Source organism: Taeniopygia guttata, chromosome Z (genome assembly GCF_048771995.1).
Source record: "Taeniopygia guttata chromosome Z, bTaeGut7.mat, whole genome shotgun sequence".
Classification (NCBI taxonomy): Eukaryota; Metazoa; Chordata; class Aves; order Passeriformes; family Estrildidae; genus Taeniopygia; species Taeniopygia guttata.
Genome location: NC_133063.1, coordinates 60544207 through 60571680, shown reverse-complemented (window position 1 = coordinate 60571680; position 27474 = coordinate 60544207). Strand labels below are relative to the sequence as shown.

Below are 27474 nucleotides of genomic sequence, written 5' to 3'. Positions count from 1 at the left end.
TTCATGGAACTAGTTTTCAGAAATCACTAGTGAGTTGTAACAGCATTACAGATTCATGGTACCTTTATTAATAAAGAATTTTTCTCACTTTCCTTCCCTGCTGCCCACCAAAGTGAAGTGCTCTCTTCACACATACTTTGCTTTGGAAATGGCTTAGTGCTACAGTGTGCGAGAAAAAAAAGTCTAAAGAAGACTTACAGGTATTTTGCTTTGTCTACTCTTTTGTCTCTTCTCTGGTTATTTCCCTCTAATTCCTGTGTTCTCTGCTTTTTTCCCAGGTTACTGACAGAGGTTTTCTAATCTGTTTCTAATCAGCCAGCTCCTACTCATAGTTTAACATTCCGTAATGTTCGACTTCAGCAACTGTTGCTACTAAGATCCCAGGATTTAGTACTACATTCAGTGCTGCACAAATAATTCTGTATTTTTATAGCCATATTGCATTTAGTGACAGTTAACATGGGACAAACTAAATGTTTGAGCTTTGTGTTTGTAGTACCAGAGGAATTGTTTATTACTAGGCTGGCTCTGGAGCATGACATATGGCACTTTCCTTAACACCTAACAGGCAGAGAGGAGCTTTTTCTTTGGTAGTTGCACATGTTGGCATCTCCGTTTTCCAGATGAAAGTCATGTAGGTATAAACAAGACACAGACCATAACATTTTAGAATCACAGAATGCTTTGGGTCAGAAGGGACCTTTCAACACCCAAGTCTATTATGTACCCTCTTAGGAGTCTGACAGCAAAGGGCAGGGACTAGGTCAAGGTGCTCAAAGCCCTGTTCAGCCTGACCTTCAACACTTCTATGAATGGGGCATCCAAAACATATTGTTATCCAAAACCTATTTCCAACCTATTTTCTTTCTTAAATTTTATCCAGATTTTCTTGCATTTAAGAGCTGCATATTGTTGGGAATATTTCTGTACTGAATTAGGAATATTCTGTCCAATACTGAAGTAGTTAAAAAAAATTAGAATTTTCTCAGGTTTAAGAGAAGTTCCTTCAAAGCTGCAGTATAACAAGAATACAGACCTGTTCTTTGCTGTATTTTCTCCTATTACACATAACTGAAATTTGAAATCTGATTCACCATCAGGAAGAAAATATTTGTTTGTTAATAATTACACACTACTGCTATTCACCACAGTGGGTAAGGAAAATTGCCTTCTCTCCCTGTTTTCAGTCTGTGTTAGCATTGCCCAGATGGTATCTAAAGCAAAACCCAAAAAATTTCCGTGAGGAATTGGGACTGTTACAAAATCCAATAAATCAGTAAAGAATTATGTTAAATTATTTTATTACTCTTTTTATTCATTGCTTAAAGTACACGGAGCAGGCTGACAGAATGGGAGTTTTTTGATACTTGAAAAAGTACTTTTACTTTTACTTTACTTTTACAGCTGTTTTCATTTGAATTCATCAGAAGCAACTTGTCCTTCCTCTTGACTGGATAACAACACCAATACTGTTACGCAGAATGAAATTATCAGCCAACAACTAAAAGTTACAACTTCTCTAAGTGCCTGACATAAGCAGGCAACATGGTTTTACAGCATCAGCAACTCACAGCATGAACATGGTAAAAAGTTATCAGCACCTCACATTTTGCCCTTTCTATTCAAAAAGTTCACCATCTACAAAACTGTAAGTGGTACTTGCCATTACTCTCATCTGAGAAGGTGCTGTTAATACAAGGCTCACCATTCAAACTTGTCATGTATCCCAGAAAGCAGTCTAAAAACAACTGAACCATGACAAATTTGAAATTATTCATGTACTGAAAGTCAACAACTATACTAGTACAACACACAAAAGACATTTACAAATTTGATTGCAATATACAAATAGGGATTTTATTCTTTCTAAAGCCCAGTAACAAATTATGGTTTTATTGCATTATATAGCAACATGTTTCATAATGTACTGAAAAATACTAAAAAGAAAAATAACTCAATCCAGAGTATCTTACAAAACTTGAAAATACATGCATTAGAAATGCTGGAAATTCAGAGGGGTCTTCTCCCTTCTTCCTACTGCTAAAATTTCCCAAGGCTAAGTGTTTGCCCACAAAGATACATATCCTAAACTACATGCTTCTGTGTATACTAGACACAGAATAGTCTTTCCCATGGTCACTCATTATCTAGGCTCTAGAATAATCATGTTCACAGTCTGATAGTGTACTTTATAGTCATGAATATGAAGGCTCATTATCTTGCCTTAGAGGGAAAGGGCTGAGCCCTAATTCACTCTGGGAGCAGAGGGGTGTGATCAGCCTCTCTGTGTAGGAAAGAAACTGAATTTTCACTGAGTGGAAAGAAATAGAAGCATCCTTTGGGAGGAAGAACCAGTCTTGCTGAGCCTTAAAAAGAAACAAACACAGGCCAAGAAGGCCATATTGTGTATGTGAGGTATTGTGGTGGCATTGAGAGGTATGAGACAACAGAAACGGTGATGAATCTTCTTTTCTCCTCCACATGAATAGCTCTGTTGTACATCTGGATTCTGGCAAGAAGGACATGAAACAGTTAAAAACTTATACTAATGGTTGTTGTGTTTTGTTTGTTCAGTTGGTTGGGGTTTTTTTATGTCAAAGCACAGAGTTGCAATAGAGACCACTTCTTCTTCCCCTTCAAGAGTGTAAATTCTCTTTCAGCTTTAGTAAGTAAGTAGCTAAAATAAGTTAGTAACTGAAAGTGTGGCACTTTTCATTTACAATCTCCCAGAAACTTTTGAGAAATTAAATGCATGGCATATAACAAAGCTGTTAGTTACAGCAGCATTCAAGTTCTTTCAGAGAGCAAAATTCCTTTGCCTGAACTGTAACAGTTTGAGGTTGTAAATGCTGAAATTGTTAGAATCCAGAGAAAACAGAGCAAGAATTTAAACCATTGGCACACCGCTGCTAGAGCTACTGCTATAAACAAATGTCTCTCACTTGAAATGTGGGTAGAGGTGGAATATATTCCCAAAAATACAGTTAATACAGTAAAAATACTATGTTCTACAGCTATCTGACATAGTTCTTCAACTGGTCTGTTGAGAATTGCATAAACATTTATCAGAAATATGCTTACATTTACTGATGACAATAATTATTCAGATGACTCTCCAAGAAGGCTCTTCAATTTCTTCTTCAGCTCTCTGCTGGTTTTCTTATAGAAAAATAAATCTTTTTCCAGTTGCTGTATTTTTACTTCATACCCTTTCAGGGTCTCTGCAGTGCCTTCACTATTTTGTTCTAGAAAAAATAAAATCAGTTTAAAAACCAAGTACCTTTGCCAAAAATCAAGATGCCCAATTAGAGTATCTTGATGGCATTTTGCTTGCAATGTGCATGGTTTAACTAACATGAAATAAGATCAAAAAGGCTGTGTTAATCCTACATATAGTTGTAATAGTATTTAGAAGATCAAGATCAACAGAACTGGTGTCTTACTTTTCAGTATCAGTAAATTCAATACGAAAATACAACAGTTCTGATACTGCTTTTAAAAAATCTTCTGTTTTTCATTGATACGGACACCATGTGTCTGTTCCTTGACATCTTACATGGTAATAGAATTAGTGACAGCCAAAATATATCTCTGAACCTTATTCATTTTTTCAGTTGGAATACAGTATTTCTCTCTCAATGACCAAAGAAAATACTTGCTGTATAATCCCCGCCCAAGAAGAAAATACCTTTGAAATTTTTCAATATAAACTGTATTTTTCTCTCATGTTCTTGGCGCTGGTGAGTCAGCTGTCTGTGACATTGCACCTTGATGTGTTCAAGTGCAGATTCCAATTCATGCATCATGTTTTTCTGGTGTATGGACTTAATTTCCTGTTCTTCAATCTGCACTTGTAATTTTCGTTCAGACTCGCGCAGGCCAATAATCTTAGAAAGAAACACACTTATTCTGATTTATCAAGCAGTTTTCAGAAAATCTTTTACCCTTCAGCCTACTAGATTAAAACATACAAAAGCACTGGATCTCTAAAAGCAATTAAGCTTATAGTGGAAATAGACTCGCCACTGCTACAGGCTGACTCTTCAGAACTAAAATGCATACATTTTGATCACATGGACTAGTGGATTTTTTTAATACCCTGTGCAAAATTTAAACTGAAATAACAATGCTTTCCGGATTCTGAAAAACTTCCAACTTGCATCCCACAGACAACTCTTCTACAAAATTACCAAAGATTCACCCAAGATCACAAAGACACCATGTCATAATGCATTTAATATTTATGTCTCCAGATGTATGATTCCTAAGCACACAGCTGCATACACTGCAAAGCATCAGTTTATACTGGTGTCGTGGTTACTGGCTAAAAGCCAGGCACTCACGAAAAACTATTCTTTTTCCTCTGCTGAACTACAGCAGAGGAGGAGGAAAGAAAAACTAAAGGGCTCTTGAGTTGAAGTAAGCACCAGAAGGAAACACTCAAAGGGCAAAACAGGCTCAAATTTAAAAGGTATAATGAAAATTTTATTAACCGATCTAAAAGAGGATAATCAGAACTAAAATAAAACTTTTAAAACACTCTTTTTCTCCACCTCCAGTCCCTCTTCCCTTACCACTGACAGCACAGGAAGACTGCGTGTGAGAGTTTTGCTCAGTTTTTTCACTTGAAATCCTTCTTCAGTTCACTTAGGGAGAGGATTTTCTTTTGCTATGCTGTGGGGTCCTTCCCATGGGACACAATTCTCTGCAAACTTTTCTAGTGTGGTTCTAATTTTCATGATTACCAGTCCCACCCGACCTACTGTAATGTGAGTCCCTCCCACAGTTAATGCAGTCTTCCCAAAACTGAACAGAGTGGGTCATTTTAGTTCATGGGATGTAGTCTTTTAAGGATAATCTTTTCTACTTTGGAAGCAAGGGCTCTCTTTCTCTATCTTTCTCTGCTCAAGTTTCCCACTAAATTACAGCTTTTCAGCACCCACTTAGTCCAGCATGAGCACTTTTCCTCATGGGCTGTGAGTGGATCTCTGGATCCCCCTATGCACTTCATGGAATTATGGGGAAAGTTTGTTGTATTATAGTCCTCACCACAGCTTCTACAAGAATCTCAGCTCTGAAGTTTGGAGCATGTCCTCTTCCTGGAGGAGGCTTTTCACTGACCTAAGTGGCACCATGTTGCTCTCCTCAGGTGTCTTCACCGCCTGTTTTCTGACTCAGAAGAAAACTGTCTGCAGGTTTGTTTGTTTGTTTTCAAGTTCTATCCATTGTAAAGTTCTTATAGGGTTTTGCAGTGCTAAAAGGCTGATCTCATCTGGGCTCTATATGGGGGAAATGCTCGCCATGCCCCTCACTGTTGGCCAGACGGTCCCTGCCACTGCCGCTTGGGCAGTGCCAGCCACTGTGGTTCTGGCACCGTTCAGCGCCTCTCTTCATGTGAGGCGCCTGCAAGGAGATGCCACTACCGCTGCCCCTGCCCTTCTGCCCGCAGCACAGCTGGCTTCAAAAGCGGCCAAGCAAGCACAGTTCCCTGTGGACTGTGCCAAGATGGCTGTGGCTGTGCCAGGAAACAGCAGCTGGTGCCACTACCCCTGCCTTTCTGCCCACAGCATGGCAGGCTAGAAGTGGCCAGGCAGGCACAGTTCACTGCAGGCCATGCTGAGATGGCAGCAGCCGCATGGCCACGGCAGCCTCATGGCCACCCCAGCAACCCCCAGCCCTCAGAAAAGAAAAACTGCGTGCATTTTTTTTCCTTCTTAAATATGTCATCACAGAGGCATTACCAACTTCTCTAATTGGAGAACATGTCCAATTAGAAACATGTCCATTTAGAAACATGGACATAGTAGAAGCTTCAAGCAGCGTTCTCTCTCAGAAGCTGCTTCCATGGCTTCCTCTGCCCTCTCTAAATCCAGGCTCTTTTAAACCAACAAAATCAGATTTAGGAAAAACACAACAGGAGTGACAGCCTGAGCTTTATGAAGTTTTCTGAAATTCTGCAGTCAGGAAGAATTTGACTACAACACCACTATTTAAACACGTTGTTTCCCCTTAAGTTAACAAAACAGAGCACTGGAAAAGGGCAAGGTAATTTCCAGATTTGTAGCATGTTTCTAGCTAATCTATCAAAACAAGATATACAAATTTAACTCACAAGTATCCTATTTAAGTTTAATAATAGCAGATCTATTTAATAGCAGATCTATGTAACCTGAAGATATATTAACCAAAAGCTTCTTCTTAAATTTATTTTTATTTCCTGCCACCATCTCAGTATCTAGAATAGTAATAGAAAATGGGATAAAATCATATTCAAAACAAACCTTGTTGAAATAACTGGTGATGATAGCTCTGAGCTCAGCAGCAGACAAAGAAACTAGTTTCCCTATTACGTTATGCTGGCTCTGTGAAAGACTCTGAGAAGATAACCTAAGTAAGTGCTGGTGATTATGGATACTTTCATTCTTGTAATCAATTGCAGCTACAAGGGTTTCAATTCCTTCTTCTAGCTGGAAAAGAATATGTTCTTCCTACAGAGAAACACATGAGTGAGATCTTTACAAAAAATAAAAGCTCAGATTTAATCTTTCAAGACATCTTTAGCTTCATTCTCAAGAGCAAACCTGAACTTAATGGTAAGGTGAACTAGTAGCACAGACAATGGAATAGGAAAACAAGAGGTAGATTGCAAATCTAGAACATTTGTTTTTTCCTAACACAATACAGGGGTTGATCAAATGGCTCATCACAAAACTAGAAGTCATGTTTTCCTTTTTATCCTTCCCTCATCCTCACCACAGTTTGACTTCTGCTATTTTTAATTTTTTTAATGTACTATTTTCTGTTAGATTAATGAATTAATCAATCAGCCAGTAAGGAGTTTGGTGATCATGACTTATGTAGGGAAGTGGCAGAAATGCCTGGCCTGAAGCACTGCAGACTTTGATGAGTGAGGCAAGTAGGGGTCTTTCTGGAACATTATCGCCTAAGCCATAGTCTCATATTGCTTCTCAAGACCTAAAAGCAATCTGTGCATTTTATATTAATTTATTTTATCTTCAACAAAATGATACTGATCAACACCAAGTAATTGGCCATCCATGTAATATGACTTTTTTCACTGTAGAAAATAAGTAGTACTCCTTCAGGTGAAATTTGCTTTTTCACAAGATTCTATGAAAAAAATCAAGGAGCATTACTATGTGAATACATGGCTTGTTCTGTATCCTAACATTAAAATACCTGCCTGTGATAAACAAATTAAGTTCTGGTTCCCTTACTTCTCATTATATGACTCTTAGACTAATAGAGTTTGGCAAGACACAATCTGACTTATGTTCCTCTGATCTTAAACTTCATTCACCAGTATATACTTGGTGCTATTATAGAAGTACTCTAAAATATCTATTTACAAAAGTATCCAACCTCTGCTCCTTATATCTAGCTTACCTGATATTTGGAGACATTTTAGGTTATGACTGAAATTCTTTATTATCAAACAATACCTAAAACCTGTATTTATCTCAGAAGTGCTTACTTACTTCAGTTGACAAAACTTTACCATCTTTCAGTTTCTTATCCATACTATTTCTCCTTCTGAGCAGCTGATCCCTTTCCATTTGGAGAACCTGTATTTCTTCCAAAGTGTCTGACTTGTCAGTGGTGCTGCCCTGAAGCTGCATACAGCATGCTGAATTGGGTAGACAATTGCATACTATCTTTGTTCAAAGCCAAAAAAAAAAACCCACAGCAACCACAGATATAAAAATGAGATATTCCTTTCCAGTAACAAAAATGTAGGTGACACTGTCACATTCTGAAGTGAAAAAATTGCTTGTTTCTTGTAATGGGACCTCATTTACTCTGAGTGGACAGATACCACTAAAAAAAAAAAAAAAAAAAAAGCCCAAAAAGCCCAACGTGCAGTTTTCTACATAATAAAAATTAAAAGCACTAGTCATTATATGTAACAATGATCTGCAGTATAGAAATTAAATATTGCAAGATATTTCCTTGCTGTGTTCTCTAGACAGCAGAAAGACTCAGTCATATTCATAAATTATATATAATAAATATATCATTTAATGCTCTGCAATAACAATTCCACAGTTCAGAATTGTTTGGATTTGGTTTTTGTTTCATTTTTGCAATTTTGGGGAGAAAAAGTGAATTAAAATTATTGTCTGTGTTAATTATGATTTAAATGTCAATTGGCCAAACTACTTAATATCTTCATCACTGTAGTATAGACACAGGAGGTCCCTTGAACCTCCTCTGCTGTCTTATCTGCCCTCCCTCACCACCAGTCTTTCAGTTAGTCTTATGACTGTGGTGAGTTTTGTGGGTTTTTTCTTGAATCACCTGGCTAGATCTCAGTTTCTTGATTTCCAGGTAGCATTTCGCCTGCAATAATGCTTCTCTTTTTTCTACAATGGCTTCTCTTTTCTTTAAATCTTCTTCTAGTTCTGCTAATTGTTGGTGCTGTTGAAGAATTCTTTCCATTTCTTCATCCAGCCACTTCTGCTCTTCTAATTTCCAAAGTTTCAAGAGAGATCCAGAGAACATTAACCAGGCCAGTTTGAGTCAGAATGGTATGATTGTGTTTTACCTTTCTTCAGAATTAGTGATAAAAATGTAGAAGACATGAACATTTCTAATGTCAGTATTAATTCTGCAACAGAATCCTTACTCAGAATAATACTGACTTAAACGGGCCTCAGCAATATTAGATTGCTACATCCCATATAAACTAACTTGTATCAGATGCAGTATCTTTTCTAAAGAATATATTTTTAAAAACTATTTACATAAATAAATGTCATCTACCCAAGCACAGAAACTAAGTTTAGATGGTACCATGAAAATTCAGCTAGCCCGTCCTCATTGCATTTTAGTGGCTCAAAACCAGCTCTTTGTTGGACCTGCAAGCATGGCCCATTATAAATTTATTCTGAAGCCACAGTGTATAAGATAATATATTCCTGTTAAGGCTAAGAAATTTCTTTTATTTAACTTTTAGAATTTCTTTTGACCTTTAAAGACTTAGGGTAATTCATATTTCAGTGTCCATATCTGAAGTAATGTAGGTGGCACTGCTACATAGGATACATACGTTTCTAACCCTGTTATCAACAACTGAAACCACTGTAATTAATATCAGAGTAGAAACCAAAACAAAATAAAACACCTGAACAACCCACAGAACACTAAAAATACAGCAGCATATCAAGGTCACCCTCAAACCAACTGGACAACCAAATCTGATGAATTCACAGGTCTCTGAATCAGTATTTCTGACAAATTATAAGAAAAAAAAAAAAAGAAAAGGCCTTCCTTTCATTCAAAAAGTACAAGAGCTGCTAGGCTTGCCTCCCAATTTTTGCTACAACAAAAAAAAACCCCACAAAACTATGACGGAATACTCTTCATATAAAGTTTAAATAATCAGATGACTAGAGATAGAGATGAAGAAACATTTTTTTTTTTATTTCGGGGGTCACACATATTTGGAATAGATTAACTACTTCTCTGGAGTTCCCACTGAGTTATTTTTCTTCTTTTTAAAAGCAGCAATTTCTTTATTCTAAATTTTAAGGATCATCTGTTGTTGCTCCATCTTAAGTTGAAGTCCTGTGAACAAACAAAAAGTACCATTCTTCCTACATCAGTCAGTCAAAAACATTTATGTGAGAGTCCTCCAAGACATAAGCTGAAATACTGACCCTAAATTTATTTATAAAATTGCAATTCAGAACTAGACACCAGGTCAATAAAATGAAGGGGAAAAAAAAGCTAAAAGAGAAAGGCAAGATGGAGATTAATGTAAAATGTTTATAGACAATTTCTTTGGTGCATTTATCAAGAAATTCATTATGGCATTATTGAAAATAAGGGAAAACCTGGTAGTGTAGTTTTGTGGGGAAGTAGGGGCAAAAACTATTCATCCTAATCTTTGTCATAGGGAAACAGGAATAATCCTACTTTAATTTGTTGCTGGTCTTGCTGAAGCTCTGCTTCCAGTTGCTTCTTCTTTTCACTCTCCTCACACAGTCTCTCCTGTATCTGGGATTGCTGATGCTTCATCTGAGCCACTTTCTGCTCAAGTTCTCTTGCTTCTCTCTTCTGTAAGGTCAGAATGTTCATGACAACTTTGAGCTTAAGAGCAGGAAAACTTGCAACTAAAATATGACACAGCTTCATTCTTTATTTCACTGAATTCTTAGGGTCACCAAGATTTATTAACTTCTGTCCAATCAGTTGCTATTACTGCAGCTTCTGAGCTATCTGGTGAAGCTGGCACAGGCAGAATTAAACGACATGAAAAGGTACAGTTCATGCTTGGCAATACAGTGAAAGTACTAAAATCTAGCAGAAACCACAGTTCTGGAACACTTGCAGAGACACAATGGTGCCAGAATGCTGGTATTGAGCTCAGGTCAATAAGCAAACTACCTCTTTCTGTGTGGAACTTTACTGACCTGTCATTCTAGGATTGAGAGATACAGAGCACCTAAGCTGGCCCTACACAGAATACTAACTTAGATGTTGCAGAACTTAAAAATAGAAGGTCAGTGTCAAACAAATATGCCTGTGTTGGGCCTGATCATGCAAAGCATTGCAGGGATTTGCTTAGACCTACAATTTATATAGTATTTCCATAAAACATCAATTTTATTTACAGCAAGTAATAAATGTGTAATACCCCCTCTAGGAAAAGTCCTTCTATTGGACTATATACAATGATGTATGGAAATCTCCTATCTCCCAATGCTTTCTTAGCCTCTTACATACCAAGAAGGTATTTTATGTATCTGACCAAGTCGATGTTAACCAGCACTTTCAGTATAATAGTATTAAGTTTCCCACTAGCTACTTCAATCCAACCAGCTTCCAGTGTGTAAAACAGGTACGAATTTTACAAACAGAGTGTTAAGGTTCAGAGAGTGAGACAGAGGTTTGCAAATCTTAATGATCAGATCAGAAATACCTGCACTTTCAACTTAGCTGCCTCTGTCTTCTTCTGGCCCTCTTCCTGTAACATGACTTTCACAGGAATATCTCTCAGCTCTTTACTATCTGGCTCCTGAAGCTGCTTTTGTGTTTCAGACAGTTGTGTTTTGGCCTGCTCAATTTCTTGCTCCAGTTGACTTATCTTCATAGAACACTGCCTGCTTAAAGACTGAGCATCCTTACCTTAAAGACAACATATACAAATAGTTTAAAACCAACATAATAATCAGTTGAAATGTAATACTCACTCCTGGAGCTGAAATATTATTTAATTTGTTCTGCCTAAGTCAGTAATTTCTGATACATCTTCCAACACTAAAGGAACCTGCAGCTCCCTTCTAACTCTGAAATGGAGATACAGAGTCCTACATCTGAGCATTTCATGAGTCACTTCATGCTACCCAAGAAAATGCCATCTGAGTGCCAGAGTTAAATTCTTCTGCCTACTGCAGATTTTGGCAAAATGGCTATCCTGTATTTCATAATTCTGTTTTTTTGGCTTTTTTTTTTTTTCCCCAGAAGAATATGCCATTTTTTAATTACTCAACTTTCAGCTTAATAATTGGATTGTGTTTCTACTCTGTGACGTGTCCTGTTCAGGCAATCTGAGATGGCACAGAATCTTTCTCAGACCACCTCAAGAGAAGGTAAACAAAACAGAAGAGTGTGATTAAAGGGGCTGAGGAAAGAGATCCTTCCTGTCATCACAAGGTTAGTCTCTTCTATCAGGACAGATGTGTAAGGGATGTATGCTGCCAGAGACACTGATTTTTTTCCTTCATCCCCTTCTGATTCCCATTTCTCTACTGTTACAGAATATAGAAGATACAATGATGTATCTTTTCTCCAATCCCAGACACCATGTCACAAATACACAGAGAGATAGCACTGACCATACATGAAAAATTACACTACTGTTGGATAAAAGCAATAATCAACAAAAGACAAAAAATATTTAACAAATAATCTTCATAGTAGAGTAGGCTGTAATCAAAATTTTCAGTGTGATCATAGCAAGTAATTAGCAAAATCTATGGATTTTTAAGTTGTTAAAAGTATTCTTGTCTAAGATGGTTATGTAAAAACTACGAAATACAGGACTTCAGATTTTCAGTGCCTTTTCCTTTATTTCAGAACATCTTAATTCCCTTCAGTATCTAGTATTCCTACAGTAGCCAGTTACCTGTTCTTACTAAATCCTTAATAAGTTCCACTTTCCTTTTGATATTAAGTGCAAGTTTGCTTATTTTTTGCTCAGCCTTAGCAAGTCTCAACTCTGAATTCGTTAACTTCTGCATGTTAATAACATGGCTATTCTGGAGGCTGTCAATCTCTTCACCTTGAAAAAAACAAAGCAAAATAGAGTTATGAAATCTGCAATAGATGTTGTATTCAAAAGGTAGTGCTCTGCAATATTGACTGTGTGCTGCTCTTCCATACGAAGTACAAGAATCAAAAGGAGAGAAGAAAGCAGGGTATTCTTCCCTGCCATGTGTCTAAACAGGAAAAAAAAGGATTGTATACACTTTTATTTCAAGACCCTACATCTGAAAAATATTTCAGGAAACCACTTCAGTATTTTTGGTAAGATAATAGCATCCATTTTCTTGCATTGAAGCAATTCCAAAAATTTATACCTGAGTAGGTTTTTGATAAGTGAACTGCTTTCTGGCTAGTAGGTATTACTTAGAGGTTACTAACATCAGTTTCATGGGAATGGGAAAGAACAGAAATTGGAAAAGCTACATTGAATTGCAACCAAAAAAATATTTGTAACAAATACACATATTTTGCTGGGAAAACTAATTACATAAGCTAAAGACGTTATTGCATATTCTGATACTGTAGTAAGATTTGCTCTAATGACTTCCATTATACCTGTGTTTGTGTCAGTTTGTAGCGCAGATGTATTCAACAAATCAGACTTGTCTACTTGATATTTCATGTCACTTACATCAGGAAGAAAGCACAGAGATGCATGATTTTGTGTCCCTGTTCGGTTTATGGAACGCCTATGGAAGAACAATAAACATGCTACTCTGCAAATACACAGGGATTTTTTTTTTTCTTTAAGCATCATGCAAAGTAGATGATCTTAACAGAGAAGAAGCTCAAACTTAAGAAAGCATTTATACTTTCTTCATCATCCACACCACTCCCACACACACCATCACCCAACCCCTAGTCTTCAAGGTAGATTCTGACCCACAAGCAAGGATTACACAATCTTTGCTAAACCTACATATATTAAACTTATTTTGCAGTATGCCCAGTTGGTCCCACAGGTTTACGGTAAGTATCACCACAGATGGTCTCATATCATGGAAGGATTAGGCACTAATACTACCTTTGCTATACATTTTTCTGTAACAAAAGTGAAAGAACAACAAAAAATTACTTATATGAGGTTTTCTCTTCGCAGCCTGTATTGTCTTCCTCTTTGTCACTCTGATCAGGGAGGTGGCAGTGAAGGACTTTATCTTGATCTTCTAACTTGCTCAGTATAATCTGTCTGCGAATATGGAATTCTGCCATTATCTGGGCCAGAGACAAGACAGGGGGGCTGGTATACCCCTGTCAAAATGCACATGAAAACAGTGAACGGTAAAAATACTTGCAATAATTTAGCATTTAATTACTCATATTTTAAAAAATATTTCACCATCTCAGCTTGTAAGCAAAATTACTCTGAAACCCTGTGTACAAAATTGTTTTGCAAGAGTCTAGCGGAGTCATTCCAAACGTGAAAAAGGGCACTGGTAGCAATTCATTATCCCATGTTCTCAACATATTGGTAAGAATAATAATTCATTTTTTATAATGTTTCATACTTGAACCCTCAAAACCCCTAGAAAACCAGCTGGGAGGTGAAACCATGACAGCCATAGCACTTGTAGGTGGGAAACTTAAGCCTAAATATTTTGGATAATTGTGGCAAAAACAATTATCTTCATAAGCATAAGCTTATAAAGCTGAAGATAATATCTTCAGCTTCATAAGCACTTGGGAAATCTAAAGATTTCACATCTGTAAACTTCTCTAATTTCAATTTTAGCTGTCAGTGACTATATGCTGTTTCACCATTTTCTCAGTCTCATGGGAAAAAAATAAAGCAAAAGCAAAACTGAGCTCTGTATCATATTCATGACTTCTAGTTCCTCACAAAGGTCATGAATCTTGTAAATCACCCGCTGACCCCAAATTATTGTGCAGGGCACAGGCAAATTCTGCAACAAACTGAGAATTCTGTGACGCATCTTCAGTCTCAGAGCCCCCCTCCCACTCCCCAGTCCAGTAAAGTTTAGATACATTTTTGTTCAGACCTACCCAGGTGTCCTGGGTTACAGAAAGAGTGCCAGTGTGGGGTGTAACCAAATTGAGTATTCTATGCCAATTCTGACAAACTGTTAATGATTGGTTGTTTGCAGTAGATGCCCAGTAGATGCCCAGCTGACACCTCAGACTACAAGCTGGGTGTTAAATGAGACAAGGTAGAAGAGCCAAACCCTGTGAGAAGGGAAGTGTTTCTTTTTCTTCATAAATGACTCTGCAGTGCTAACTCCTTCTGGGGAAACACCAGCACAGTCCCCCCAATCCTGAAGTGGTTGTCTCTGCCAATGGGCCATAATGGACTCAATGGCACCACCACAACAGATAGCTGTAGCAACTTAGACCACCAAGGATTCCCAAAAATATCCTATGACTCACAGGACTACATCATTCCCATTGTGCAACTGTCCGCCCAAGCGGATGTGCTGAATACTCTCCCTTGAACCTGACCATAAATAACTGGGGGCTTTGAACCCCCACCACCCCTGGACAGATCCAGAGGAGGACCACCACTTTTGACTGCAACCATCACTTCAACAGGACTGCAATCACCACCTGATAGGACTGCAACCACCACCTTGGCCAACAGGATGGCAGGCTGTAATCTGACTTTGTGGGCCTAAGCCAGTTTGAATGGCATTACATTTATTTTAACCTTTCTATTAAATTGTGACTCTGACCTGAAATCTCACTCAAGGTAATTGTGTGGGTTTCAATTTTCCCATAGCACACCTGGTCTAGTTACATTAGCCTATCCAGGCATCTAGTGAGAAGTGGATGACATAATTAGGAGCTTATGCTTTTTTTATATGTGTGTTTATGGAGAAATAAAATGAGAATTAAACAAATAATTTATAATTGAACTTATGGTCTGTGTCTTATTAATTAAACATGTATATGGGCTTCCTCTTCCACTTTGTACAATTCCACTTTAAAGATTACTTGTATTAATAAACTAAACATGCACATGATCCCAGGATCACTTGCTGCTTTTTCTTCCACCCAGCCTCAGGTTTGTAGATAATGCTAGTTTCAATACCTTATCTGCTTTTCCTACAGCATTCTCCATACATTGTTCAAAAGTACTTATGTTATCTAAACTGATTCATCCATAAGGCCTGGTTATTTCCATTTTCTACTCACTCGATTATTTTTGATTATTTTTGAATATGGTTAAAATCAGGCCTAGCAACAACAGGGAAGTTGAAATATAGCTCATGGTACATTCTGCATTCTTCTACTTCGAGTGACACATTTTTATTAATTCTTTTTTATATTGTTGTCTTAGATTGAAAGTTCCTCCCAAACACAAACAATGCTTTACAATTTGACATTGTGTTGGAATACAATACATATTATTCCTATGTCATAGACAATACAATGTATGTATCAATATCTTATTTGTTATCATTTTGGAAGAAGTAACAGCCAACTGATCCACCTTGAAGCTCTTTGCCCCTGCTACAACTGCACACACAACTCCACAGTGTACACCCATTGCATAAATACATATGTGTATAAACATTTACTACCTCCTACCTCATACCCGCTGCTCTAAAAGTCCTTATTCTATCATGTACCATTAAATTACATCTGTCTGTGTAAAATATTTGACAGAAGCACTTGCTTTACATTGTATGTTTTTAAATAGAAGTGGCAGTTTAGTGAACTAAATGCCAAAATGGTGCCTGAAAGTTCTCAAGCTTCCCTCCTGCCTCTGATACTGAAAGATTCTTCTATCTACACTGTGACAGCTACCTTGTATCCTCCAAAATTTATACAAGCATTATCACAGCATAATTGACACTATGGTGTGCAGGCTAAAAAAAAAAATCTAGCCAGAAGTGACAGAAAAGAAAGAAAGAGACAGAAGGAAGAAAAAGATCATGACTAATTTACTTACCTTTAATGCACTGACTCTCCCCAAGCCATCAGAAAAGAAAAGGAAAAAGGAGAAAAAGTATAAGGAGAAGAGCACTAACTATCCATGTTTATGCTTTTCTCTTTTAAAAATACATATAATAAATTATCTGTAGTCTGCTTGTCCAGCAACACCAGCAGAATATTAACTATTCTATGTACAGTCTTCTCAATCTTGAAATGTTATGCACATACTAGTCACCGTAATTTCATTAGCAAACTCAAGATCCACACAAGGACAGAGGCAAGCAGCCACTTTGTCATTACCTCACTTTCACTGTGTCACTCTGTTTTCTCTAATGGTAAAGGATCAGAAAGTTAGGATGCAATTCTGTCTTATAAAGTCAAAAGGGGACAATACTCTAATTCTTAATAAAGCTGTAACAAAGTAACTTTCTATACAATTTTTCAATTAAAGCATGCAAGAGGATCCTTATAGGTTTTTTAAATTCTAAAGCATCTTTCAAATCTGAATCTATTAATTGTCCTGAAACTCCCTAACAATGATAAAAATCTGGGGAGAGGGTTGTGTGTTATGCTTCAGGAAGCATGGAGAGCATAAATGGTTCAGTTCAAGTTATGCAGGAGGTTTCTGGTACGAATTGGCTCATATACAGTCTCCAGAAATCACATTACTGTGACAGATCTACTAGAAGAACCCAACTCATTCTGTGAAACAGCTCTAATTATAACAAAATGGCCCTAATATTGAAAGCTAATTAAGTAAAAAAAAATCTGAGGGACCTACTGAATGCATTCACAAGGTAGAAGGATGGTTCAATGCAGATAAATGTGTACCAGTGGAAAAATACCTGTAATCTTTGTGTTTCTTGACCCTCCTTTAAAAATTTCTTTTGTTCTTTCTTTTCTTGTAGCAATGCCTTTGTCTGATCCTGCAGTATCTGCACTTCATGATTCTTCTGGCTAAATAGTTCTTCATTCCTAGCTAGTACCTGCTAGATAATAAAAAAAGTTCAGCTGGGCAAAAGGGACATTATTATTCCTACAACTGGAATATTAATTAAAATAAAACCTCATTTGTTGTTAAAAGACATGGCCAGAACCGCAAAGTCTTGAGGTATGTATAGCAAATTGTCTAAGTGGTTATCTGCAGTTTCTACCTGCTATTCTTCACTTCTGTTTCATCTATTGATTTTGTTGTGACAAGTTTCATTCTTCCCAAGGAGATAATGTACTTACAACCAAACCTTATTTATTGAAGTATATATTAAATTCAGTTATTCTCTTTAGTATACTGTTACATGTAGCTACAAGATCACAGCATCTTATGATTAACATCCTTCTCAAATGGAAACAATAAGAACAGCTGTTCTAAATCTGCAACTTGGATAATAGTTTAACAATTAAAGAAAACACAAGAATGCTTGTTCGTATGTTCTTGTGAATGAATTTATACTGATTGATGGAGGCTTCCAAATGCTGTTAGTCATCCAGAAAGCCTGCAGAAGCCAAAGTATTGAAACATTACATCAAACCACAAACCTTCTCATTCCTGCTTTTCCTATTTTTTCTCCAAGAGTCCTGGTGGTGGACATATGAATGAGTTTGGGTATTAGCTACAGCCCAACTGGTATTTGATTATCATGTAAGACAGCATTATCCAGGCAATAATAGCTGCTATCAAATTAATGTTTATGTACAGACAAGAACGGTCCTATACTAGTTGTTAAATCTGTCCATATGCAAACCCGGCTCTAGAGTCTGTAGTGTCTCATTTATTTTGGCCTTTCTCTAACCATCTCTTCCTGGTTGTGGATGGCATACTCACTCAGGGAAAGGAGTTTAAGCTAAGTTTAAGCTCAGCTTTTACACTGTTTTGAACCTGGGAAACATGTTTAAAGCAAGCCACATAAGAAAATCAAGAAGAAAAAAAAGAAAAAAAAGCTGGGATTTAGATTGCTTGAGAGCAAAGAAAAGACTAAATTTGTTTACGCAATGGCCTGATAACTATCTATAGCTTTATCCGTTTGGTTGCAAACTTAAAAATGTGTTGATGTTACAAAATTCTAACTTATTGGAGCACTGCCTCCTTCCACACATGACAAACTGAAATTATTTTTTCTGAGGTATTCATCTGGCATCAGAACAGGCTGCCTGTTCTCATTCTTCCTCTCTCCTCCTCTGAGCAGGAGCTGCTTCTTCTCTTATTAACTCAATCGCTGCTTCCACTGTTTCTTTACTACAAGATCAGCTATTACAGTTGAGGGTTTAGTCTCTGGTTTAGTGTCTCTGTGGCCTCAGACCAAGACACCTTCTCAGTCTCAGACCACCACAAGCCTGTTTGTGGGCTTTTAGACCAGACCCTCTTGCATTTCTAAGGGCACTGGACAATGACTTTATAGGCATGGGGCAGATCCAACACAGCTATAGAAGTCAATGTGTTTCACCTTAGCTCCTTCAAATAATGTATTAGTTTGATGGGTTAACGAGCCTGCTCAGATATGAAATCACAAGCTCTCAGGGGCAGCAATGGCCCTGTGCTCCTGCCCAGCTCCTCCCACACATACTGATACCTCAGGGATCAGTCACATTAGAGCATCTTCCTGTGTGGCAAACTCCAAATAGCTGTTTAACCTTATGAACAATAATCAAAGTTGGGATCACAACACATCATTATGAACAGTCTGATTACATAAGGATACTGAAGGAACTCAGAAGCCACTACATCAAGGCTATAAAAAACTGTCCTGGAGGAGAGGAAGGGATACATGCCACTTTTTCCCCTCTCTCAGCAAAATGTCTCTCAGAGAAGAAGAGGAGAAAAGTATAGTTCCTGATTTTATCTGTGAGGTGGTTCTTGGAGTACTGGGACATCCACAACGTAAGACCCAAGTACCAGGTTAGGATGACGGCCCATGGTTTTGTCATAGCTCTCCCAAAAAAAAGGAAAATAAAGCGATAAAAAGCAAACAAAACAGCAAAATCTGAAAATAGTCATTAATGATTCTTGGGACTGTTGTACAGCTAGAAAGGAATCAAGCATCTAAATATTCAAGGACACATACAAATCAGCACCCAAAGCAAATATGCAGCTTCATGACCTGCAACAGTCATTAAACATCTTAACTAAACAGGTATTAATAAGTTAACTCTAGCACACTATAATCACACCTGTTATTATCTTGAAAGCCTTGAGCCACAGGTTGGGGATCCAAAATAAACTGTTTTGAGTTACCCTAGTAGATAGCTAAGCACACAGAGCTATCTTTTCACTTCCCCCTACCCCCATCTCCTAGGAGGACAGAGGAAGAGCAAAGGGAAAGTGACAGCAAAAAAATTTGTGAGTCAAGATAGAAACTGATCAGTAAGCAATGATGAAGTGCAAGAGAGAAAGAAAATGAAACAAAAGAGATGATGCAAAAGCCATCACCCTCAACTTCCCAAGGCTGACTAATGCTCAGCCAGTTCTGGGCAAAATACAGCTAAGTCTCCCTAAACCTCCTCCTCTCCCTTTTTATTGCTGAGCATCATGTTATGTGGTATGAGATCTCTCTGATTAGTTCAGGTCATCTGCTTTGTTCCACGTTTGTGTCTCCAGCTATTCATGCATCCTTCAATCTATTTACTGTGGGGTGCAGGCAGAAAAACAGAAGGCCCACCACTGTACAAAACACCACTCAGCAAGAGCAAGAACATTACTGTCCTATTACCATTGTATTGGTCACAAATCTAAAACAGCACCCTCAGAGATGATATACAGAAAACTAACTCCATCTCAGCCAGACCCAGCATACTGGCAAAGCTAAAACCAAAAATCTACCAGATAAAACAGCTCAGCCTCAAGAATCATTTTGAAACTGACTAGAGAAAATATAACATTACTTATCTCTGCTGTCACTGATTGTGTATTCAAAAATCCATTACAAAACACCTATGTCCCAGAGATTAGCCAAATGAAATTCTACAATGCTTTAAATTAAATTTAATTGTCAAATGAAGTACAGGTGACAATTTTATTCATCTTTCAAAATGGAGTTCAAATTTTGGCAGATTGCCTTTTTACTTAGTCATTTAAATAAACAGCTTATAATTGAATACCTGGCATTTCTCTAGGTCCCTCTTCTGCTGAAGAACTGTAATGTGATGTGGTACAGGGCTGGTCTCAGTCCCTGTGTCAGTCTTCTGGACGGTGAGAGCTTCCTTCCTTACTTTCTGTACCATACTGATCCAGCTCTGCAACCTGTCCCGCCGACTTCTTCTTAAGCTAACATCATCATTCAAATCAACCAGTAGAAGTAAGGCTTCATCTACACAATTTCTGTAACTGGAATATTGAACCTGAAGGCGAGTGAGCTGCTCCTCAAGTGAACTGATACGGCCTTTTTCTTCATTTAAGTCATGTAAATGCTGATTACTGACCTGCTGGTCCTGCAGAGCTTCCCGAAGCAATCTGACTTCAGGTTCCATTTCATCAATTCCATCTTTTTCTGGGTTGTAATTTACTACTAGTTTATTTCGAATGTTTTTTGCTCTGTTGGCATATTTGAGGGAATTTAAAGATTCATCAAAGTCCAATGATGATGGACTTATACATGTTATCATAACAGTCTTGGCATTTCCTCCAAGGGAGTCTTTCAGAATACGAGTAATTTTAGCAGCCCTATATGGAATATGTGCACTTTTCCTTTTCGGGTCTCCAAGGGCACTGATGACATTTCCCAAGGCAAAGAGACCGCTATTGATCTTAACTGATTCTTTGAAGCGTTCACCAGTATTTCCAGTCTTTGCTACCCTCTCTGATCCAGCCAGATCTACAAAATGAAACTTTGAAGAGATCGAATCCTGTGCAGCATTCTGATACTCTGCAGACTGCTTCTGATGAATACTGATGGTAAAAATGGCATGAGATCGACTAGAGCGCTTGTTCATCTGTGTTGTGCCTGTGTGACGAGCTGCATTACCCCTTTCCAGCAGGTTTATCACTTCATCTGCACATTCCACTTCGAATTCCTTAGAACCAACAATCACTTCAAACACCAAACCAGATGAAAGTAAGAATAATTTAATTAAATCTAAACTCTTCAGCAAAAGTTTACAGTAATACCTATAATCATGTATTAGACAAACATACAAGCCTGCTACGGCTATGACCTACCTATGAGGTCATAGCATATAGCTATAAAAATAGCAGATAGAATATGTGAAAAGCATGAGGTACAACACATTTGAAACCTGCAGATATTTAATATATGGGTCTATTGTGCCATAACATATCAAACAGTATCTTAGACCTAAGACACAACTAATTTACACATCACATACTGCACATTACCTTTACAATTTACAATGTAGTGCTACCTAGAAAAAGTACGAGCAAAGTCAGCTCAAAGGATATTCTGCCAGTTAATAAAAAGACCAGGCTTTACCTGGACTAAGAAAAGATTTTCTATTCTGAATAGCACAGATAGTTGGGCCTTTGGGATAGGTATCTGTTAGTAATCTAATAAAGTGTCAATGTAAATGTACTTCTACTAAGTACTATTACTAATTATCTTTTTTGTATTTTTTTTCTTTTAATGAGAAATGGAAAATGTCCTAGTACAAGAAACTGACGCTGACTGTACTGAGAAAAAGAAAATAATTTAAAATATATTGTGGGATCCTTTTGGATCCTTGGGGGAACCTTGGGGTTCTGCAAGATTTGTGTTGAACAAATGCATTCTCCCAGCTACCGACAAAAAACCCACGACAGCTTAATATAACAGTATAATAACACTAGACAATGAGAATATAAATAAAAAAAGATCCAAACCTAAAACAGACTAGGTACTTGCAGAATAAAATACTTCTGATGTGGATTCTTCTAGCACTTTCATGGGGTGAACAGGATACCTACAGGGCAAGTGTTAATCTCAAAGCCTCTAAAAATATCTACTTTCCCTCCTCTTAATGAAGTGGTCTCTTCCACTCATTTCATTGTAAAAGGGGAGCAGATATTTACAATATAATTGACTAAACAATTGCAATTTTGAAGGAAGAAGCAATGGTTTAATATTAAAATATTTACTCAAGGGAATAATCACACACTATTTTGTTTCTAGACAGAACTTGCAGAAGCAAGAATTTTGTATTTACCATTTGTTGCCACTTCCATCCATATAAGAGAACATCTATATTGTTCACAGGCATCTAAACCCCTAACTGCTTCCAAACAGCTAAACTGAGTTCATATTCTGAAACATTAATTTTTTATTTCCTTTTATTCATTAGTAGAGAATAAGCATTTTCAAGAGAAAGCAAGAATAATTTGCACCCAAACTAAAACCCAAAACACCAAATATGAGAGCTGGAATCCTACCTGTATTTCCCTTCTCGTCTTCTCGGATATGCAGATCTTTCACAGAGGTCTCCAAATCCAACAAATCTCGAAGTTCTTCCTTGTAAATCTCTATATAGGATACCTTCACATGGAAGTTAATATTACGGTGTTCAGAAATATGATGAAATAATTCCTGAATAGCCCGTGGGATTATGCCCCTTTCATCCACTGCAACAGATGCTAAAATATAACCACAAAATGTCACAGAGAACTGCAGTCATTCTGTTAGTCACATAAATTACAAAGACTGAAATTTGAAAGAAGCCTGCGATATTTAGTATGCAACACACTAAGGAATCTGAAGAGCTCATTGGTTCACAAGGATTTTTGTAATTTTTTGTGTGTGTGCATCAGAAGTTTTGTTTGCATCCAGTACTAGGATTCAAATTTAAGTTCTAAATTATGTAATTTTATGGTGATGAAAGTTATGAAAAACATGGATTCTGCTTTAAAACTATACTCCTCAGAGTACAGATTTCTTCTTTTTCCCTACTCAATATGGTCAGCAATGACATCTCAAAGGTTTGAGAAACTATAAATTCTACTTATATAAAGCAAAATCATCAGTAACATAATGAGACAATATTTATGACCAACATTAAAAGTAATTTCTTATTTTTTCATAGACAGGGAACACTAGTGCCAAACTCTACTTTTTTAAAGAGTATTCAGCATAGGACAATGTTTCCATTAATAATCTGTGGGTTTTATCCAAGACCATGGAAGCTGTTTGCCTATGAGACAACACCAAGAATTTCTTTTACCAAAAAACTAACGGGTTGCTCACATCTTTTAATTTAGTAAATATATTCATTAAACTAAAAGGGTGTAATTGCAGAGCTAAGATCAGTTTTAGACTGTGACATCCACTACCCAAACAATTTAGCTAGCAATGGTCCTTATAGGAACATTAAATAACTACTAGTGAAGGGAATAGAAGGGAAGTTACAATAATAGGCAGGCCAATGGTGTGAGGATCAACATAGCTAAGTGCGGGGTCCTGCCCTTGAGTCACAACAGTCCCCTAAGCACTACAGGTTGGGAGGGGCAAGAGTGGCTGGAAAGATGCTCAGCCAGAAAGGACCTGTGGGTGCTGGTTGACAGCAGCGGATCTTGGCCAGCGTGTGCCCAGGTGGCCAAGAAGGTCACTGGCATCCTGACCAGTACCAGCAGAAGCGTGGTCAGCAGCAGCAGGGCAGTGATTGTCCCCCTGTGCTGGACACTGGTGAGGCCACACCACAAGTGCTCTGTTTAGTTCTGGGCCCGTCACTCTAAGAAGGACATTGAGGAGCTGGAGAGGATCCAGAGAAGGGCAACAGAACTGGAGCACAAGTTCTGTGAGGAGCAGCTGAGGGAGCTGGGGTTGTTTAACCTGGAGAAAAGCAGACTCAGGACAGACCATATTGCTCTCTACTACCACCTGACCGGAGGGTGCACCAGGGAAGGGGCGTCAGTCTCCCCTCCCAGGTAAAAAGTGACAGAGAAGAAGAAATGACCTCAGGCTGCACCTGGGGAGGTTTAGATTGGTTATAAGGAAAAATTTCTTCACTGGTGGTCAATCAATGGAACGGGCCTAGTTGTGGACCTGGAAATGCAGGATTAATGGTGTGACTTCAAGACCTCAGGGGTCTTTTCCAATGGTTTCTATATGGTTCTGTGATCCTATGATTCTAAATAAACAGAAGAGTCTACCAAGATATTTACAATACTCTAGTTATATCCATTTGGAAGAAGTAAATCATACATTTCTGATGTCACAGAAATTTCTCTCAAAAGCCCCGAAAAAGCAAATAAATCCAACACAGAATGAACAAGTAAACAATTAAGTGTCTAATGAAGACTTTTTCAAGGTAAGATAAATGTAGCAAAAATCTTCAAAACCACTACATTTTAGAAAAAAAAAAGTTCTAATATAAGTTGCATGTTAAAATGTGGAACATGAAAGAACATGTAACAAATTGAGTTTTTCTTAGATTTTTTTTTTTGTATAGTCTAATTTATGGAGAAGTTTTTAGAACTTTATTATCACATGAACTTTGGAATTTTTCTATTACAATTTTCTATTATAATTTTTCCATTACAGGTTTTTGCCTTGATCCTTAAAATTCTGCATCATTATCTGCTATGTAATAAACATTTCACTTGTAGAAATGTACCCTTGACTGATTAAAAAAACTCCAAAAACCAAAAACCTTTCTATAACCTACCAATGTGCTCACCACCAATGGTGTAAGTCTTCCCAGAACCAGTCTGTCCATACGCAAACACTGTAGCATTGTATCCTTCAGTCAGAGACACTAGAAGAGGCTTAATACAAACAGCATAAACTTCTTCTTGGGTTGAGTTTTTGCCAAACACAAAATCAAAAGTGAAGACATGGTCCTTTCCAATGATAACTTGGTTAGCATTTTGGACTAATCTGACACACTCTTGGTAGTTATGAAGTATTTCTTTGGAAAGCAGAGGTCTGACTCGGACTGCAACTTTAACTGAGGGATCTCCTCCATGCCAAACTCCATCCTTGCGCTTCCCACTTAGTATGGACATAGCCAAGAAGAAATCTGTTCACCGCATTCACAGTTGTCTGCAACTAAGAAAAAATGTTTTCCATGTTATGTAAAGAAAATAATGAATCTCCTGAAGTGAAAAGTTGAGATTTCCTAAGGAACGTGTAAGCACCATTACAATCTTGAAAAGTACCTGATATAAATGCAGCTCTATTAATAACTATATCATCAATTAATAAATTATTTTTGCATCTATTAATTTCCAGGTTAGTAGATTTAAGTCTGAAAGTTGCCTGATTTTGTATTTGAATATAACACAGTCATACAAAGCAACAAATAGAGTTTTAACTGTTGATAAAGCAAAGGCTTACAATAGAGCCTCCCATTTTTCTGTTCCTGCATTTATATTGCATAGGCAACACAAATCAGTCAAACAGAACCTTTTTCTCCAGAAGCTGAATATACATACATGTATATTCAACAACATACAATATACATACATGTCTCAATACCCTCTTCCACTTATCAAACACCAAACATTTCTAAATCAACAAGCGCAAAGAACTGTGGTTTTAAATGTATCTATTTACTATACATAAAGCATTCCTCTGATTTTGACCCGAAACTTTAGGCACATATGTAATTATTTTTTAGTAATTATAATTTTAGCAGACATGGTACCTTATACTGCCAGGTGCATATTCATTGTTACAGCATAGGCATTGCACAGTAGCACACTTGTAAATATAAAGGAATTGCCTTTCTTTATAGCTTTCTTTCATTAGAATTCAAAAATCTGCATGGGGTCCCACACACACATATTTTCTGTTGTTGTTGCTAACTCTGAGAATTTTTGTCATGCAAGGTAAAGTTTGCTGAAATTTCTGCTCTCATGCACATTGTCTACAAGAAAGCTCTATTAATGAACTGGCAGAAATCAGCTAAGCTCTCAAAATTCAAGTCTGTTGAAAACTAATAGCTCAAAACAGTGTTATCTCACAGCAGGGAAAGAGAAGAGCTTTCGCATTTCATTTTACCTCTTTTAATGTGAGGACTTGGCTGAAATTTGAAAAAAGAAAAGCCTCATTTTATTGACTGAGCACAAGAACAAATAAGCAAAGCATGAGTATGACTTGTACCATGGCAATCAGAAACAGATACATAAACATACCAACTACAGATTAAAACCACATTTTGATTGATAACTGAGTTTAGTTACCTGGGTGCATTATTTTTTTGCCCCCTAGCAAGTGCTGCTCCTAAGTGCCAACATTCCCTACTCTCTTTTTAAAGTTAAATAAATAAACAAAAAACCAAATTAACAAGCCATGTCCCGGCTGTGGGAGGGAAACCCTATCTCCTAACAATCTATTTTGGTAAAAGAACGTGAGAATATGACACATTCCCAATACGTCAGGGCTGGAGAGACACTCGGCTGTCGATACCCGCGGCTGCCGTAAGGCAGAGGCAAAAACACAGGCAACCTTTTCGCTCGCAGGGATCTCGTGAGGGCGGCCCAGCAGATTTTCCGCGTTTGCAACGTCTCCAAGCCTGAGGAGCAGCCGGGGCCGGATCACGCGAGAGCGTCGGGAGCCGCCAGAGCCGCGTGGGCAGCCCTGCCGAGCCGTGCCGTGCCGTGCCAGGCCGTGCCGAGCCGGGCCGTGCCGTGCCGGGCCGTGCCGTGCCGTGCCCCTCTGCCACGGGGCCGCAGCGGGGGCAAGAACGGCGGCGCCGCGCGCGTCGCTGCCCTCGCCAGGCAACGGCCGCCGCGCCCGGCCGCGCGCACAGCGCCCCCCGCGGCCGGACGCGCGCGGGCGGAGCGCGGCGGGCGGGCTCCCGGCCTCCTTCCCGCCCGGCCCGGGCCTCGGCCCCTCGGACGGGAAGGACGGCGAGGCGCTGCAGCGTGCCCAGAGAAGCGCCAGGGAGCTGGGGAAGGGTCTGGAGCAGAAGTCCTGTCAGGAGCGGCTGAGGGAGCTGGGGGTGTTTAGCCTGGAGGACGCCCAGGGGCACCTTACTGCTCTCTACAGCTGCCTGAAAGGAAGGAGTAGCAAGATGGCATTCGGCCTCTCCTCACAGGCAACAGGTGCCAGTACAAAAGGAAGTAGCTTCAAACTGTGATGGGGAAGGTTCAGGTTGGCCATCAGGAAGAATTTCTTCATAAAAAGGGTGATTAAATGCTGGAACAGACCACCTAGTCCGGTGATGGAATCACAGTCCCTCGCAGTGTTTAAGGATTAAAGACTGGAGGTGGCGCTCACTCAGTGCCATGGTCTAGTAGACAAAGTCATGTTCCGTCACAGGTCAGACTTGATGATCTCGCAGATCTTTTCCAACCTAAGTGATTCTGTGATTCCTCCCACCCCTTCCTACCTCCCTCCCTGCATGGACTGAGCCCCCCCCCATCTCACC

General features: G+C 38.3%; 1 protein-coding gene across 3 annotated transcripts; it reads right to left on the bottom strand.

The window, feature by feature from the left end:
• Window positions 1-1284: 1284 nt before the first annotated feature.
• On the bottom strand, window positions 1285-27369 carry KIF27 (kinesin family member 27). 3 transcript variants are annotated; one of them, XM_072921783.1, is made up of 14 exons: window positions 26550-27369; window positions 24766-25148; window positions 22538-22738; window positions 20278-21206; window positions 17031-17174; window positions 13367-13542; window positions 12847-12980; window positions 12152-12307; window positions 10946-11151; window positions 9940-10080; window positions 6282-6488; window positions 3689-3887; window positions 3082-3245; window positions 1285-2509 (listed from the first exon to the last, which is right to left on the bottom strand). In XM_072921783.1, exons 2-13 carry the CDS (start codon window positions 25103-25105, stop codon window positions 3100-3102), a joined length of 2979 nt encoding a protein of 992 aa, XP_072777884.1. In that variant the 5' UTR covers window positions 25106-25148; window positions 26550-27369; the 3' UTR covers window positions 1285-2509; window positions 3082-3099. The 3 variants fall into 3 exon arrangements, with proteins under 3 accessions (XP_072777884.1, XP_072777885.1, XP_072777886.1); XM_072921784.1 differs by lacking the exon at window positions 6282-6488; XM_072921785.1 differs by lacking the exons at window positions 1285-2509; window positions 3082-3245; window positions 3689-3887; window positions 6282-6488 and adding an exon at window positions 9418-9588.
• Between the last annotated feature and the right edge of the window lie 105 nt (window positions 27370-27474).

Coding starts and splice junctions, on each gene's coding strand:
- KIF27 (XM_072921783.1), bottom strand. CDS start 25,105: ATGTCCATACTAAGTGGGAAGCGCAAGGATGGAGTTTGGCATGGAGGA. Junction 21,207..22,537: donor AGACGAGAAGGGAAATACAG/GTAGGATTCCAG, acceptor TGGTGTTTGAAG/TGATTGTTGGTTCTAAGGAA. Junction 10,081..10,945: donor CAGCTAAGTTGAAAGTGCAG/GTATTTCTGATC, acceptor CTGACCTTACAG/AAGAGAGAAGCAAGAGAACT.